This window comes from Marmota marmota, unplaced genomic scaffold (genome assembly GCF_001458135.2).
Source record: "Marmota marmota marmota unplaced genomic scaffold, marMar, whole genome shotgun sequence".
Taxonomy (NCBI): domain Eukaryota; kingdom Metazoa; phylum Chordata; class Mammalia; order Rodentia; family Sciuridae; genus Marmota; species Marmota marmota.
In genome coordinates this window covers 3,608,596-3,625,082 of record NW_025999891.1, presented here as the reverse complement: position 1 = coordinate 3,625,082, position 16,487 = coordinate 3,608,596, and the positions used below count along the sequence as shown (strand labels likewise).

Genomic DNA, 16,487 nt, shown 5'->3' with positions numbered 1-16,487 from the left:
CCAGGTGGACATTGAGCAGCTGGATCCCCGTGGTCGGACTCCCCTGCACCTGGCCACTACACTGGGGCACCTGGAGTGTGCCCGTGTGCTCCTGGCACACGGCGCAGACGTGGGCAGGGAGAATCGCAGCGGCTGGACAGGTGGGTACCCCTGCTCACCCCACTGCACGGCCAGGGTCTCCCCAGCATCAGGTACTCACCTCAGGTTGGCTAACAGGTCCTGCTCTGTGACACTGCCTCTCCTTCCAGTGCTTCAGGAGGCTGTAAGTACCCGGGACCTGGAGCTGGTGCAGCTGGTGCTGCGGTACCGGGACTACCAGCGGGTGGTAAAGAGGTTGGCGGGCATCCCTGTGCTCCTGGAGAAGCTGCGCAAAGTAAGGCCTAGCCTCCCGGCTCCCGACCAGAGCCCTTGTGCCCTGTTTCTAGTGCCAGCTTATCCACTCTCTTTTTCATCCTCTAGGCCCAGGACTTCTACGTGGAGATGAAATGGGAGTTCACTAGCTGGGGTAAGAGGGGCTGAGCGGGGCCCTCTCTGACTTTGGGGCTTTTGCACTTGCTGTCTGCGTGCCTGGAGCGTTGTCCCAGGGCTTTTCATGGGACTCCTTCTGGTCCTTCAGCTCTCAGCTCAATGCTGCCTCCTCAGCTAGGTCTTTCCAGACTGCTTCACATAGGCTTGCTTCCACTACTGTTTCTTTCATTCTGTACTGATTTGCTCATTTGTTTATTACCTGTCATCCCTTGCTAGAAGGTAAGCTCCAAGAGGGCAGGAGTCCTATCTTATTCAATGTTGTATCGCCAGTGACTGGAATAATGCCTGGCATGTAGTAGGTATTCAATAAATATTTGTTGAAAGAATGAATGAGAGGTTGAGCGAATGAATTAACACACAGTAGATACTAGAGACTTAGTGGTGACTGAGACATGCCTGTCCCCAGCCTCAGGTTGCTCACATATGAAGAAGTGTGGTCTACATTTGTTGTGGTGGCTGGGGGTGGGGATTGGAGGAAGGGCTGCCCTCCCACCAGTTCCCTCACCCTTTCCTGGCCATAGCAATGACCCCCAACTCCTGTGCCCTGAGCTGGCCCAGGCTGCATGGGTCAGACAAATTGAAGCTACCTCTGACCTCCACTTCCACCCAGTGCCCCTGGTGTCCAAGATCTGCCCTAGTGATACCTACAAAGTGTGGAAGAGCGGGCAGAACTTGAGGGTAGACACCACGCTCCTGGGCTTTGACCACATGACATGGCAGCGAGGGAACCGCAGCTTCATCTTCAGGGGCCAAGGTCAGGCAGGCAGGAGGTGGGGAAGGGTGGAGAGGACGGGAGACAGCCCCATGCCACCCTGACCCCTCTGTGCTATTCCATGGCTGGCAGACACGAGTGCTGTGGTCATGGAGATTGATCATGACCGCCGGGTGGTGTACACAGAGACTCTGGCACTGGCTGGGCAGGACAGAGAGCTGCTGCTGGCTGCCGCCCAGCCCACAGAGGAGCAGGTGCTGAGCCGGCTCACCGCACCTGTGGTCACTACGCAGCTTGACACCAAGAACATCTCCTTTGAGAGGTGAGTGGGCATGGCCTTGGCCAACCTAGAGCCAGACTGGTGCAGTGCTCACTTCACCTGGACCACTTTACTTCCCCAGGAATAAGACCGGCATCCTGGGCTGGCGCAGTGAGAAGACAGAGATGGTTAACGGGTATGAAGCCAAGGTAAGGCTGTAGCAGACACCGGAGGGGTTTTCCTCAGCATGCTTCCCCAGCCTTGGAGGTTGCAGAGGCAATGCTGCAAGGAAGAAGTGACACTAGACTAACAGTCGTCTGATTTATTGGCATTTACTGAGTCACTTTGAGGCACTGGTCTGACATTTTATATGGCTGTATGGATACACACACACATGCACAAGTGCACACACATATACACGCATTTAATCCTGATCACAACCCTTTCAGGCAGGTATTGTTATTATCCCCATCTTACAAATGTTTCCTGAGCCCTTTCCATAGTATCCCATTTAATCTTTGCAATTCCATGAAGTAGGAATTATTAGCCATTTTATAATGAGGAAATGGAGGCTTAGAGTAGTTCAGTGACCATGTACAGTCATTGTATAACTAACAAATTGCAAAGCTGTAAGTTATAACTGCCTTTTATTGTCTCTCTAACTAGAATGTGACCTTCATGGGGGCAGGAATTGTATCTGTCTTGATCACCACTGTATCCCTGATGCCCACTTTCATGACTGACATAATAGCTCCTCAAAAAATGTTTGTTGAATGAATAAGCGAATGAACAGTATCATATATTTGTTTAGAATTTCCTTGGGTGGTGGTTCTAGAACTGCCTCTGAGCCCTTTCCTTTCTTTCCTCAGGTATATGGGGCATCCAATGTAGAGCTCATCACTCGGACTCGGACAGAGCACCTTTCAGAACAGCACAAGGGCAAGGTCAAAGGTAATAGGGCCATGGCAGATGGGGGGAGGTGCTGTGGCACTAGAGGAATCAGTTCCCACTTCAGCACCTCCACTGGTATTTCCTCTGGCAGTCCAGCAAGAACCAGGCCGTTTTACTCAGGCAAATAGATTTCAGTTTCAGTCCCAAGCCCTAATGATTGGTACAGCTGCCTAGGTACTGTTAGGAAGATTCTAAGGGCTCATTTGGGCTCAGTGAAAGACATCCTATAATTGATTACTAATATCTGCGCTGCATTTCAGAGGGAAGGGAAATGTTGCACATGCACAATTTATATATTTATATAGGTAAAAAGTCAGGGGCTCTGCCATGATTCTGTGTGCCCATTGGTATCACATCTGATTCTTTGAGCATCAGCTAATCTGTTGCAGGTAGAAACACATAATACTTGCCACATAGGAGAACAAAATCATTAATGAAATCATTAATATGAAGTACCTGAAGAGAAACACATGTACATACACCAAAACTGCTTAACAAAGGGAGGTATATTACTGTTCCAGTATCACCAACATGGAGAGTGGCACTTTTGGAAGTTTCTCCTGGGCCCTATGCCTACTTTTATTATAGCTATTCTCTTGGCCTCTGCCCATGGAGTCCTCAACCACCTTTAGATAAAGGTACCTAAGTATGGGTGAGCAGTTCTCCCATCCCAGGAACCAGCCTTTTTCCTAGGTCTTCGATATTATCACTTCTAATGAGATGTCCACATGTGTGCAGGGCTGCAGTGTCCCCTGAGATACCGCATTTCTTGTAGGCTGTAAGACACCTCTGCAGTCCTTCCTGGGAATTGCTGAGCAGCATGGGGGTCCCCAAAATGGGGTGAGTGTGTGCCAGGGGTGTCATTGTGTGGAGGGGTGTGGATGTGGTTCAGGAGGAGGCTTGGGAGGTGTCCTGCCTATCATTGCCTATGTGGACCTTCCTTCCATAATGCCCAAGCCTATGTCAGTTCCACATTGGCAGCAGGGAGACCTGGGGTCCTTATGGTACCAACTGGCTGGTCTGGAATCAGGGACTGAGAAGGGCTCATGGCTCTTCCTCATGTGGAACAGACCCTGATCACTCAAACTCTGAGCCAAGCCAACCCTACTGCCATCACTGCAGAAGAATACTTCAACCCCAACTTTGAGCTTGGCAACCGGGACATGGGCCGGCCCATGGAACTGACTACCAAGACACAGAAGTGAGGACCCCGCTCCTGCTGGGGAGGGGTGGGCAGGGCTAGGGCTCCAGGAGGTGCTGGGAGGCCATGGCTTCCTGAAGCATCCCTCACCCCTTGGGATCTGGGGGGGCAGGTTCAAGGCCAAGCTGTGGCTGTGTGAGGAGCATCCCCTGTCCCTGTGTGAGCAGGTGGCCCCCATCATTGACCTCATGGCTGTTAGCAATGCACTTTTCGCCAAGCTGCGGGACTTCATCACCCTACGCCTGCCTCCTGGTTTCCCAGTGAAGATTGGTGAGACCCGTGCCATTTCCCCTTAGCCCTTTTGGAGGGGTGTGATGAGTTTAGATGAGGTTAGAGGAGCTGGCCTGAGGTGTGAGGGTTTAGGTGGTGGCACCTGATGATTTCCTTATCCTCAGAAATCCCGATCTTCCACATTCTCAATGCCCGCATCACCTTTGGGAACCTCAATGGCTGTGATGAGCCTGTGCCATCGGTGCGAGGCAGCCCCAGCAGCGAGACCCCTTCCCCAGGCAGCGACTCCTCCAGTGTCAGCAGCTCCAGTTCCACAAGTGAGCCCTGCCCCTACCCTGGGTCTTCCCTTCTGACCTTGGCTTGCTTTCCTTCCCACTACACTGAGTTGTGCTGGAAGGGCCCAGACCCATGTCTGACTCCAAGCTCCATGCCCCCAGCCTCTTGCCGCGGCTGTGAGATCTCCCCAGCATTATTCGAGGCCCCAAGAGGCTATAGCGTGCTGGGTGGCCAGCGGGAGGCAGCAACCCGCGATGATGATGATGACCTGCTCCAGTTTGCAATCCAGCAGAGCCTGCTTGAGGCGGGTAGTGAGTATGACCAGGTGCGTCCTGCTGCCTTGCCAGGCCATGCGTGTGCAGGGTTGCCCAGCTAAGAGGCTTTTCCCTCCAGGTCACCATCTGGGAGGCACTAACCAACAGCAAGCCAGGCACCCACCCCATGTCCTATGAGGGTCGCCGTCAGGACAGGTCAGTACCAGCTAGATCAAAGAGGGCTTGGAGACACCTGTCCTCTCCCCACCCCCCAACACCGACGCAAAGGGTACACCATTACCCCTGATACTGGGCCCAGAGAACCAAGGTCCCCTCAGCAGGGCCCCTACCTGATAATTAAGATGGCGTCTACTACCACCCTTTCCCCGCATTTGGCGGGTGGGCAGTGCTCCGGTGGCAGGTGAAATCCAGGTCTCTGGGCATTCAGAACCTCACCAGACAGGATGTCGGGCTAGGATCTGCCATCACTGGATGGAGCCAGGGCAGCCCATAGCCACATGTCCTAGGGTCTCCTGCCCGGTTTATGGGCAGGTACGCCAGAAGCGCTGGAGAAATCCTTCCGGTCCCCAGGAGCGCCCCGCCCACGCCTCAGCGCCAGCCCACGCCCCCAGCGCCGGTGCCCAGCCCTCGGCCCAGTCCTGGCCGGGGTTCCAGCGGCCACGTGTTCCGGAGTTACGACGAGCAGCTGCGGCTGGCAATGGAACTGTCAGCGCAGGAGCTGGAGGAGAGGCGGAGGCGTGCGCGCCAGGAGGAGGAGGAGCTGGAGCGCATCCTGAGGCTCTCGCTGACTGAGCAGTAGCGCCCCTTGCTGGGCCCCTTGCCCACCCCACACGCTCCCCGATCTGGGAGAGAAAATGCCCAGGCCCCCCTTGCCTAACTGAGGCTGGAGTCTGAAGTCTGGAGCCACCTCCCGGGGGCGGGGGGGGGGTGAAGCAGTGCACCAGGAACTAGACACGGAGGGGCTTGACATGGGTGCAGGGTTGCTTTCCAGCCAGGGAGGCAACGGGCACGGCCAGGTCCCCCTGCTTTGCTATATCCTGGCTCCTAATCCGTTCCTCTGGGCTCCAATCTGTTCAAGGGTGGAGCTAAGCAGTCCTGAAGGGGAGATGAATCCTTAGAGGAGCAGTGTCCCTCCCTGTCCCTTGCTCCTGGCGGGTCCTCCTTTCTGCTCACTGACTCCTCTTTGGGTCACTGCCCCTGAAGCCTTTGCATCTCTGCTCTTCACCCTTGGGAGGCAGCGGAGCTCTCTGCGTGCTGTGTCGCTGCTTTGTCCCAGACACAAACCAGCACGTCAAGAGCCTAGCCCCTCCCCCACCCCGGCATTTCAGCGTCAAGTGCACTTAGCGGGGTGTCCGGCTCCCCCAGCCCCCCACACCCGTCTAGGGTCTCAGGGTGGTCCCAGCTTCGCCTTGGGCAGCATGAAGTTGAAGTCCCTATCCCCAAGGCACGTTTTTTTGTGATCAGGGAGTGTGTCCACGGTGGCCCCTTAGCCTGGGTGAGGCCGGACTCCCTCATGGTGCCTTGGAGAGCAGTAGGGGCGGGGGAGGGCACATTGGGCTGGGGGCAAGCACTAGACCCGACACAAAACTGGATATAAAGGGGTCGCCCAGGGCCCTAGCACCACCACCCACCCCTTCCCACCAGCTGCTGCTAGCCCTCTGTGGTTGTGCATCCCTATTGCCCCAATTCAGGGGCTGACTGTAAAACCCTTCATCCAATGGTGCTAACCCCCGGCTCTCCCCTGCCCCTCCTCACCCACCCAGAGAAGCACAGACCCCATCAGGGGAAGGGACCCACAGTACACCCTTGTCTCTGGTCTCTCTTGGACTGACCTTTCCTGACTCAGCCAGTGAGATTCAGAAGGACAGAAGAATAGAGCAACAAAGAGAAACTTTCTCCCACTCCCTTCCCTGATGCCAGGGGCACCAGACTGATTCTGAGGCACAAATAAAAGAGGCTTCAAACTGGAGGCTTTTCCTACCTGACTTTACTGGGGAGGAGTACCCACAGTGGGTAGGGGTTCAGGTACTGCCAAACCTGTCTTGAGGAAGGCTCTGGGTAAGAGGTTGCCTGGTGAGTCCTGAGCCCAGGGTTGCATTTGTTAGGTTCCCCAGGAGCCTGGGGAATCACATTCGCAGAGGCTGGGCATCTCCTCACCCCCACCGAAGCAGGAGGCCCAAACTTGCACTCGGTAAAAGATTTCATTATGTCTCCAAAGGGCTGGGAGCAGTGCGTGTGTGTGGGTATGGGTGTGTGTGTGTGTTTTGAACCTGTTTCCTCATGTTAGTTATGAGATTTCTTCCAGAGGGGCCTGTCTTGAGGAAGCTCGCCTCGCCCCTGGTGGTGGAAATAGAACTCTCCGCCATTGACAATGTTGCCAGTGGGTAGGTCTCTGTGGGGGAACGGGTTTGTGTCTGTGTCTGTATGCAGAACTGGAGTGCTGTCCGTCTGGTGGGGTGGTAGAATCAAGTGAGCCGATTAGGAGAAGGGCCAGTGTGGGGAGACCACCCATTTGAGATCAAGCCCAAGCCCCCTAATATCCCCAAGCATCGCGCTAAGCACTTCCCTTGCCTTGAGCGAGGGACAGAGGGGGACACCACCTCGCCATGCAGCACCATTGCTGAGGCCCCCTTTACCCTGAGCCTCCCTAGACCAGCTCCTGCTGAGTCCTGGACCAAGCATACAGCCCTGCCCCTGCAAGACACTCCTTTGGTTCAGGTCTCCCGTGAGGGACGGGGCTTCCTTCCCAGTTGAATCCCTGGTCCCAGCTTAGGGAGGTGGGGTCCGGAGTCCCAGACCTAAAGCATTGGCAAGGCCAGTCCATTCACCCCGCCCCATCCAGTCGGTTGAGCGCAGGGCTCCGCCCAGCAAGCGGGTCTAGTCCGTTCCGTCCACCAGCTCGCATAGCATGTTCTCCAAAGCCGTGATTCGCTGTTCCTGGGCCTGCACCCGCTCGCGAAGAGCCTTGATCTCCTCCAGCAGCGTCTCCAGGGTGTGCTGCTGATGAGGCGCAGAGGACAGAAGCCTTTATCGGAGAAGGGTGGTAGGGGGTGTGCAGACTGGGACAACGCGGAGCTAGGCCTAATCTTACCGAAAGGGATGCGTCGCTGGCCGATTGGCTGCGTCGGGGGCCGGTGGGCGGGCGCACGTCCAGGATATTGCGCTTGGTGACTCGGAGCTCTCGGTGCTTGGGAGGCACGTAGCCGTCCCTCAGCGAAATGAGCACGGGTTCGGCATCCTGGCCAGAAAGCCATTCATCCGCTTCTAGGGCCGGCTCTGGGCCCGGTGTATCCGGGTACAGATCGTCCTGGAACAGGTCTGACTGCGGGGGGTGGGTGGACAGGTCCCGTATGAGTCTATGCACCGGGCCTGCTGCGCTCCCTTAACACCTCGGGGAACCCTGCCCTACCTATTTTCCCGTTCCTCACCTTGCGGGGCACAGTCATGATGATGGGTTCACATTTTCTTTCATGCAATTTGTAAAACCTGTAAGGGAAATGTGTTCAACACCCTTGCAGACTCCCACCCCCTTAACTTCTCTTATCTGGGAACAAGGGGTTGGAGGTCAATACTTGTGAACGCCTACCATGCCCATTGCACTTTACACACATTATCAATTCTGGGGTAAAACACCTCTGATGGCGTGTTCGTAATCTTTTTTTCAGATGAGGAAATAAATTCAGAAAATGACAGGCCAGTGAGTGCTGGGATGTCACCCAGCTGAAAAAGACCTGTTTGATCCTACCGCCCACCTTCTCTTTTCCAAAACACTGCACTATTAGGGAAGCCCCGGTTTTTTAAGATCTGACACGAGTAGGGGGACAGAGGGGCCAAGACTGCTGACCTAGCGATCTCGCACTTGCTGACATCCAGCCCCCGTTTGGGCATGAAACCCATGCCCCGCTGCGGCTCTTTGCTGCTGAACGTGTTCAGGTAGTGCACGAAAGGTGGTTCATCAGTAATTTCAAAGTACCGAATGCTGCTGTCTCCCTGCAAAACCAGTCGGTTCAGGGTCAGGCCTCATATCTCCAGCCTGCCCTCTAAATTCTCCCCGCCCGGCTGCGAGCACCTTGCCACACAGGTAGACAATGCTGGAGTCTGGATCGTAGAACGGCAGTAGGACTCCGTTGCTGGTGTCCATCTCCTGCAGTGCCACTGGCTCTTCGAAGTTGTTCTGCCCGAGCACAGGAGGAGTGACTAGCCCTGCCCATTGTTCCGTGCTACTTCGGAACCCCCTTGGGGCTTCCTGTCCACCCGATTCCATGCGTTCCCAAGGCAGAGAGCTTATAGGCGCCTTCCCTGGACACATCACTCGCCCTCCCAGGCACATTTACCCTCAGCGCCAACACATGCAGTCACCGCAAACCACCCCCAGGGACTCGGCATCACCAGGTGGGGGCACCAGCACGAGCTCCTTCAGGCGACGCAGCAAAACTGGGCAGAGGGGTGGGTGTGGGGATGGCAGGCGCTGCAGAGGTGGCAGCAGCCTCCAGCCCTGCCAAGTTGGGCATGCCCTGCGGGTCGGGGGCGCCTGGCCCCTCTCCCGTGATGCCAGTCCCTGGGGCACACACCCCAAGCCTCCAGCTGCGTTACCGGGTCCCACAGGCCCAGCTCTCGCTGGCTCATGCGGGTGAATCCCGTAGTGAAGATATGACCCTGGCGCGTGAAGACAGCCCGCATGGGCCTCATCCCCTCGTGGGCTGCAAACCTCTCCTGGGGGAGGGGGAGAAGGGAGGGACATCACCCAGCTGCTTGCCCTGGAGAGCATGGAGGGCCGAGCAACCAGCTTGCTTGACTTGGGTGTGGGGCTTGAAGGCGGGGGAGAGACAAAAAGGGTCCTAAGAACTCAGCTTCCCGGGGCCAAAGGCTGGCTCCTGGCATGGAGAACGTCTGGGCCCGGAGAGAGCAGGTGGAGCGCGGCTCTCAGCAGATCCTGAGCCCGCAAGCTCCCTCAAAGCTTGATCCCTAGAGCAGGCGATGTCTGCTGGCTCCCGGGGTCGCAGCGAGAATTTTCCTAAATGGGAGCTCCCTGCTCCGTTCGGGCCTCTTGGGTGTGGGCCACCGCCTGGAGAGCACTCCTGGCTGACCCAATAGAAGAGCGAGCGAGTGAGCGAGCGCGCCCGGCGCGGCCTGGCCTACCGGGTCCCAGAGCGCGAGTTGCCGCTCACTCATCCTGCTGAAGCCGGTGCTGAGCAGCTTTCCGTCAGCGATGAAGACGGCCCGCAGTGGGCGGGCGCCCTCGTGAGGTCGGGCTCGCTCCTGCTTGCGGGGTTAGTGGGTTAGAGCGCCCGCCCACTCACTGTCCCCGCCGCGTTAGACTAGCGTGCTTTACCCAGACCTGCACGCGCCCCATGCACCCCACACTCCAGATTATATTGAGGATGGGCGAAGACCGCTGACCTCCCAGGGCACCCAGCTGCGACAAGCAACGCGCGAGGGTTGCCCCCATTCCCCGCCCAGCAGGTCAACAAAGGCGGCAAGGGGCCAGTCCTCCATTCAATGGGCAGGCCCCAGACCCTGGAAGATGGTGGAGAGAGGGTCCTCGGCAGAGAGGAGAGGGTCCCGGAGCTCAGGTTTCATGCAGGTTCTGGTGGGAGGATGTAGTTTCCAGCTTCTCCCCTCAATCTCAAAGCAAGGAGCCCTTCTCTGAGCTTCTGAGATGCAGGGGAGGGGAGGGAACAGGAACCAGGGCAGAGAATTGCAGGCTGGGGGCTTTCTTAGGAAGGGAGCTCTGGTGCAGGGGCGGGGGAATGGGTGTGGAGGTGGGGGTGGGGAAGACTAGTCTTTAGGCTAGTGGGGTAGGGATGGGGCAGGTGAAAGCTGGGACTAGCAGCTCTGATGATTGTGGGTATAGGGTGCTAACAGCTGGTCACTGGGATAGGCTGCTAGAGAGTGGCCAGGCCAAGCACTCACCGCCACCACTTGGCCCTTTCGGGGATCAATGATGCGCAGGGTCTTGTCTTTGCAGGTGGTGGCTAACAGGCTACCATTGCTATTCCAGCACACACTGTGTATGACATCTGGGTGCACTTCGTCCAGGCTCAGCAGCACCTCCCCAGTGCCCACATTCCAGATGATGATCACATTGTCACCACCTGTCCAGAGTAGACAGGCATGGTCACCTGGTACCTGCCTTTGTCCCCCTGACTCTCATCTACAGTAAGAACCCTCCTTAGGCCCTCAGACCTGCACTGAGCAGGACGTTCCTGGCTGTAGGGTGCCAGGAGAGAATGCCCACACGCTTGGAGTGACCCTCAAGTGTGATGATAGGTTCTGTAATGTTGCGCACAGGGGTATAGTCTGGAATCTGCCACACCTGGGTAGGAGAAAAAAATAAAGGTAGCCAACTCTGATCCTTCTCTCCTCCCCTGCCTCCACTTAACTGGCTCTCTTTAGTGGGAAGGGTCAAATACAGGGCAAGATGTGGTGGTGTCTGTCTGGGGCAGAAGCATCTGGAAACCAGGAGGGGGCACTGTCAGCTCTCCAGAGACTTCATTCACTCTAGCAGAGAGACTTCAGAGCATTGCCCCCTGCTCTTTGGGCCCCAAGTTGTTCATGGCTATAATTAGTCTTGAGCAGTGCATCCTGGGAGGGAGTGGGCAGGTAGCTAAAAATAGCCTGGGAGCTGGGCAGGGATCTGGGACTCTGCACCTCCTTATCACCTTCCCTAGCACAGGTGAAGCAGCTCTCCCTGTTCCCCTGCCCAACTGCCCAGCCACATCCATCTGGCTCCTACCATGATGGTGGTGTCATCTGAGGCACTGGCGATGACGTTGTCATTGTGTGGGCACCAGTCTATATCCAACACAGGAGCAGTGTGTCCAGTGACCAGCGGGTAGTTCTTATCCACTCTTCCTGTCTGGAGTGGTTAGAGAAAGGAGATGTGGGGGCCACTCACCTGTGTTTTTTTGTTAATTTTTTTTTTGGTGTGTGTGGTACTGGGGATCAAACCCAGGACCTTACACATTCCAGGCAATCGCTCTACCATTGGGCTACATCCCCACCCAGCCTGTCCTGTGTATTTTTTTGGAGTAGAGAATCTGTTTACATCTCAATTTTCCATCATCTGCTTTCTCTTTGTAGACTGCTCTCTGTATCTCCACCCTGTCCAGTCTACTTCCTGGAATGCTGAAGGCAGGTAGAGTTGAAATTATTTAATATTAGGGAATCTAACACTGAGGTAAGATGTCTTAACCAAGGACCCATAGCAAGCAAGGTACTGGTAGAGCCCAGCATTCTCAGTCCAGTGCTGTTCAAAGGATATCTAGTTGGAAGAGACTATTCTTGAGCTTGTTCCCCAGTTGGAATATCTGTGGGAAGCCCTGGGTAGAAGAGGTTAAGGTGAGGTAGTATTTAGTGCAGTACCCCAAGCCAGCCTTGGCAGATCTCTTCCTGTCACTGGCTTTACCTTGGGACCACAAGAAGCAGACAATCCTGATGCTTACTATTCCCAAACTGGGGCTGGGGGCCCACCTGTTTTGGGTCTTCATAGACTACTTGTAGCAGCTCTGAGACCTCTGCTGGGGCCAGCATTGGCCCAGACTAGGCAGTAGGGGAGAGAGGTGGCTCTGTGGCACTGAAATGGCAGTGAGACTGGGGGAGGAGGCAGCTCTAGCTGAAATTTGATCCCTGGGGATGGTGTCTCTGGATGGTGTCTGCATTGTCAGGGGTGAGTCACCAGCTATTGTCAGGCCCCACCCTGCCACTTAAGGGGCCTCCCCAACAAGGTATAGGGGCCAGAACCCAGGTCAAGGTCATGTGTTGGGGTGCCCATTCTGGGGCTAGAGATGGTGAAGGGTCAGCAAAGGTCAGTCATTACCTAGCTCCCTTCCCTAGGAAAGGGTGGGCTCTGACCTTATGTTTTATGTCCCCCTATGCTTTGCTGTCATTCTACCTCAGTGCAAGAACCATAGTGGTGGGGTAGGTACCCAGGGACTATTTGGACAGAGCCTGACCCTGTCCTCAGTGTGCTACTCTGAGATTTAATCAGTCACCCTGAACTAGGGACTAGGGTCTCCAGTCCAAAATATGGGGGAGTGGCATGACATTAGGAGACCCAAGGACAAAATCTGGCCATGCCTTGGCTCCAGTGTATCCCAATCATTTCTATCACCAGACTCCCTGTCCTGGTTCCTGCTGGAACAGGATGCTGCATGCAGAGGTGAATGGGCTAAGGAGCAGATGTAGGTCCCTGTGACACTGTTGCTCAGAGTGGGTGAGGGAGTCTCCCCACTGGTTCCTGAAGGCTTACAGAAGAGCAAGCAGTCAGTCCACACAAACTGTCCTCCTGACTAAGGAATGGAACTAAGGTGAGAACGCAGGCTGCTGTCAGGAATCCCCAGGGGCCCCAACTAGTATGGTCCCACTTGCTTCCTTCCCCTCATCCCTCACCTTGGCCAGAGGCAGGACAATAAAGGCACCTCCGCCTCCAGCCTCCACGATAATGGCCAAGAATTTGGGGTTGACAGCACAGAAGGAGCTGTCCCATGTAACCTTGGACACACGGATGTCCTCGTAGGCCTGGTCAGCCTTTGCTGCCTGCCCAAACACATGGCGGAACTTGCTCTGCCGAACCACACGCCGGCTCATGGCTGGGGCCGAGATGGAGGATCTCAGTGCCCAGAGTGCTTTTGGTCCTTAGTCCTGTGAGCTGTGGAAGGGAGGAGGAGTGGAGAGAACAGTAAGTGAGAAGGGGTAGTTGGCCAGGAGTTGGCTTCTGGAAGCAACTTTCTTCAAAGTGATCAAAGTATAGGACGGTTCTTTGCCACCTGTCAAGTGCTATTTAATCTAAAGAGCTAGGATTTGGGACCTGACTAGAGACCCAAGCCAGATACTGTTTGTAAGGGAGAATGGTGTTGTGAAGAGCCAGGTGATCCTCCTTGAATGAACATCTCTTCACGGAAGTCACTGTATCTCCTAGAGGCATCCTGTCTGGAATCACAGAGCTTGGCCATTGGATTTTTTGTTTTGTTACCTGGGATCCAACTCAGGGACACATGACCACTCAATTACATCCCCAGTCTTTGTATTTTTTATTTTGAGACAAGGCCTCATTAAGTTGCTGAGACTGACCTCAAACTTGTCATATTCCTGCCTCAGCCTCCTGAGTCATTAGGATTACAAGGTGAACCCCCTGCGCCTGGTGGCCACTGGATCTTGTGTCAAGGCTAGTATGGGACTAGGATTGCAGGCTCCCCCACCCCACCCCAGATCCAAGCTTGCATCTCAGGAAAATGGGGTTTTGCTTTATTCTTAAATTTGCCAAGAAGTTCCTCCTATCAGCCAACTTGAGTCCTTCCTGCTACCATTTTTTCATCAGTTTCCTCTCATGCTATTGGGAGGGTGGGCATAGTGTAAGGTGGACCTCTCCCCCTTCCATTCCTGTCTGCACTTGCTTCTTCAAGAGGCCGGAAACTTGTCTTCTGGCTTTTGCCTACCACACTTTGGTCCAGTTTCTTTTTGGGGTTCTCTGTCCTATCTTGGGCCTTCCTCCTAGTAAACTTGCATTGGGGTGGGGTCCCTAGGTGGCAGGACCAGATTTGTAGGGGTGGGGAGAGTGATGAGCCAGTGCCTATGCTATGCTACTCTTCCTGAAGGGCACACCAAGCTCTCCCGAAGGGGCATTGACTCCTGCCCTTTCACAGCCCGGAGCATCCCTGTGCCCTTCAAAACACTTCTGCGGCCCAGGCCTATGGCCCGGCCTCCCCGCACCCTCCTCCTGCCTCCGGCCCCAGCACTGCGTTCTTGTGAAAGGTGTCTGCGCGCGAGCCTCGGTCCGGCCAAATATAGACACCAAGTCCGCCCAGCCTGGGACCGAATTTGGCGGCTGGGGGAGGGGGCGCAGACCTTTGTCTCTCCAGAGACCCCGCCCGCTCCGCTGGCTGCGGTTGCCGGTGGTGGGGGTGTACCTGGTCCCGAGCCGGGCTGCGGGGTGCCCACGCTGCGACTCCTCCGCCAAACGGGCCGTGGTTCGCCGGGGGCTGAGGAAGGCGTCAGGGCGCCGGAACTGCCTCTCTGGGTGTCTAGGGCCCGGGTGTCAGGCTGCGCGCTCGGGCCGCTGCCCGAGGCTCTCCAGGGCCGCGGTCCGCTGCAGTCCCAGCTGCCGCTGCCATCAACCTGAGTGGGCGGGGCCTTGGGCGGGGGCGGGGCTAGGGCCCAAACTGCCCCGCCCTCTTTAGCGGCGGGAAAGGGGAGCGCCTCCGACTTCCAGCCGAGGGTCTGTGGGCCTCGGAAGAACGTCGAAAGTAAGTGTTTGTGGGTGTGCGGGTTGCGCGAGCTCCTACCCTACCCTCCGCGCTTCCCAGGTAGGCTGGTCCTCAGACCCAGGGAGGGAACTCGCGAGTGGGCGCGCGCCCCGAGAGTAGGTAGCGCACGAGGCCAGGTGCCTTCGTGCCGCATTCCTGCCACAGTCACTCTCGTAATTTAACCTGTCCTGCGGGCCGAAATTGCGGGACTGCACGTCCAGGTCCCGCAGGGAAGAGTCCCCAGAAGATGCTCTGTGGGAATCTCAGTTTTTGGATAAAAGCCTAGACTGGCCCGGGGCAACAGAGAGGGTACCTTCAGTTCAGCAGTGATTTCTCTGGAAGCTTCAGCAAATTTGGTTGGGGCCTGGACACCTGGAATCAGCAGCATTCAGCCTTCTGGAAGGCAGAGGACTGGGCAGAGGAGGAATGAAGGTGATGGAAACCATGAGGGTCACCACAAGGCTCCTTTGTTTTTCAGGATGAGTCCAGGTGTTCAGTAGCTCATAGGGGAACAGAATCAGAAACTGTCACAGATGCTCCAGAAATAATTCATGGCATAGGGGACTATGAGGATGGATGAGGAGTCTCTCTTTTACCTAAAATGATTCCAGGTACATGTATAGGAGGAAAAGACCAGAGTGACTCAATTATTGATATTGTGATATCAATAACACACACCATGAGCTAGGCACTGTTCTAGGGGCTTTACACATTTTAATAACATTCTGGTAACAAGCTTCTGAGATGGCACTGTGATTATCCCTATTTTACAGATGAGGAAACTGAGGCACAAAGAAGTTAAGAAGCTTACCCATCACTTAATGGTGGTTAGTGAAGCTGAGGTTCTTGCCCCAGGGTCTGACATATGGGCCCATGCTTTTCAACAGTATGCATTTCTGCCTCACCTTAAAGGGCAGTGCCACTTTATCTCAAGAATCTCTAAGGGGCTGGGGGTGTGGCTCAAGCGGTAGCGCGCTCGCTTGACATGCGCAAGGCGCTGGGTTCGATCCTCAGCACCACATACAAATAAAATAAAGATGTTGTGTCCACCGAAAACTAAAAAATAAATAAGTATTAAAAAAAAAAAAGAATCTCTAAGGATCTGATGCTGCACAATGCAGAGGAAAGATTGCCTGGACTAATTAGAAAACTGAGGTGGCAATCCTGGCTCAGCCATATTTTTGCAGCTCTCTGGGCTATAAAATGAAGTAGACTGGGTGGAGTTCTAGCTCTGCACCATTTGTTGGCAGAGAAGAGATTTGACGTCTGTCTCCTATTCTGAAATGGCACCCTACCCCCTCTTTCTACTTTCAAGACAGCTGGGGTGGGGGGCTGGGGATGTGGCTCAAGCGGTAGCGCGCTCGCCTGGCATGCGTGCGGCCCGGGTTCGATCCTCAGCACCACATACAAAACAAAGATGTTGTATCCGCCGATAACTAAAAAATAAATATTAAAATTCTCTCTCTCTCTCTCCTCTCTCACTCTCTCTTAAAAAAAAAAAAACCTATGGGAGTCATACTATACTTATCCTAATGCTTCTTTAGGATATGTGCTTCTTGAAATTAAAAAAAAAAAAAGACAGCTGGGGGGACTCCCTTCTAGAGGGAAGGGTATGGGACTAGGAAGCAGGGATCTTAGTCCATCTTGCCTTCAGTTTCATTACCTGGGAAGAGGGGGTGCTCTGATAACAGCAGCAAGGATTCACAGGTATTTGCTTGATCCTGGCTGGCTCAATCCAGCCCTCCAGCCTTCTGAAGGTTGCCAAGGTCTGGTCGAGCTGTGGGTGAGTGGAGCCAAGGCCTGAAGAACT

At 55.2% G+C, this 16,487-nt stretch overlaps 2 protein-coding genes across 14 annotated transcripts; one reads left to right on the top strand and one right to left on the bottom strand.

Moving 5' to 3' along the window:
- Ankrd13b (ankyrin repeat domain 13B) lies at nt 1–6,402 on the top strand. 8 transcript variants are annotated; one of them, XM_048793600.1, is made up of 14 exons: nt 1–140; nt 249–373; nt 460–505; nt 1,139–1,282; nt 1,373–1,562; nt 1,642–1,708; nt 2,369–2,450; nt 3,226–3,290; nt 3,521–3,651; nt 3,764–3,921; nt 4,047–4,199; nt 4,320–4,483; nt 4,552–4,628; nt 5,004–6,402. In XM_048793600.1, the coding sequence occupies exons 3-14, from the start codon at nt 481–483 to the stop codon at nt 5,230–5,232; spliced, it is 1,485 nt and encodes a 494-aa protein (XP_048649557.1). In that variant the 5' UTR covers nt 1–140; nt 249–373; nt 460–480; the 3' UTR covers nt 5,233–6,402. The 8 variants fall into 8 exon arrangements, with proteins under 8 accessions (XP_048649557.1, XP_048649546.1, XP_048649538.1 ...); XM_048793589.1 differs by having other exon boundaries at nt 5–140; nt 217–373; XM_048793581.1 differs by having other exon boundaries at nt 5–140; nt 217–373; nt 4,974–6,402.
- On the bottom strand, nt 6,399–14,584 carry Coro6 (coronin 6). 6 transcript variants are annotated; one of them, XM_015501048.2, is made up of 11 exons: nt 14,342–14,582; nt 12,825–13,083; nt 11,170–11,292; nt 10,620–10,749; nt 10,347–10,528; nt 9,027–9,146; nt 8,503–8,607; nt 8,278–8,423; nt 7,862–7,919; nt 7,525–7,755; nt 6,399–7,433 (listed from the first exon to the last, which is right to left on the bottom strand). In XM_015501048.2, exons 2-11 carry the CDS (start codon nt 13,020–13,022, stop codon nt 7,311–7,313), a joined length of 1,416 nt encoding a protein of 471 aa, XP_015356534.1. In that variant the 5' UTR covers nt 13,023–13,083; nt 14,342–14,582; the 3' UTR covers nt 6,399–7,310. The 6 variants fall into 6 exon arrangements, with proteins under 6 accessions (XP_015356534.1, XP_048649576.1, XP_048649574.1 ...); XM_048793619.1 differs by lacking the exons at nt 10,620–10,749; nt 12,825–13,083 and adding an exon at nt 9,834–10,020 and having other exon boundaries at nt 14,342–14,584; XM_048793617.1 differs by lacking the exon at nt 12,825–13,083.
- Nucleotides 14,585–16,487: the final 1,903 nt, after the last annotated feature.

Bases quoted from the DNA above. Each gene is read 5' to 3' on its own strand.
- Coro6 (XM_015501048.2), bottom strand. From the start codon at position 13,022: ATGAGCCGGCGTGTGGTTCGGCAGAGCAAGTTCCGCCATGTGTTTGGG. The intron at 8,608-9,026 runs GTAACGCAGCTG...GTGCTCGGGCAG, and splicing joins AGCTGGGCCTGTGGGACCCG to AACAACTTCGAAGAGCCAGT. The intron at 7,756-7,861 runs GTGAGGAACGGG...CACCCCCCGCAG, and splicing joins TCATGACTGTGCCCCGCAAG to TCAGACCTGTTCCAGGACGA.
- Ankrd13b (XM_048793566.1), top strand. From the start codon at position 481: ATGAAATGGGAGTTCACTAGCTGGG. The intron at 4,200-4,319 runs GTGAGCCCTGCC...CCATGCCCCCAG, and splicing joins CAGCAGCTCCAGTTCCACAA to CCTCTTGCCGCGGCTGTGAG. The intron at 4,484-4,551 runs GTGCGTCCTGCT...TTTTCCCTCCAG, and splicing joins CGGGTAGTGAGTATGACCAG to GTCACCATCTGGGAGGCACT.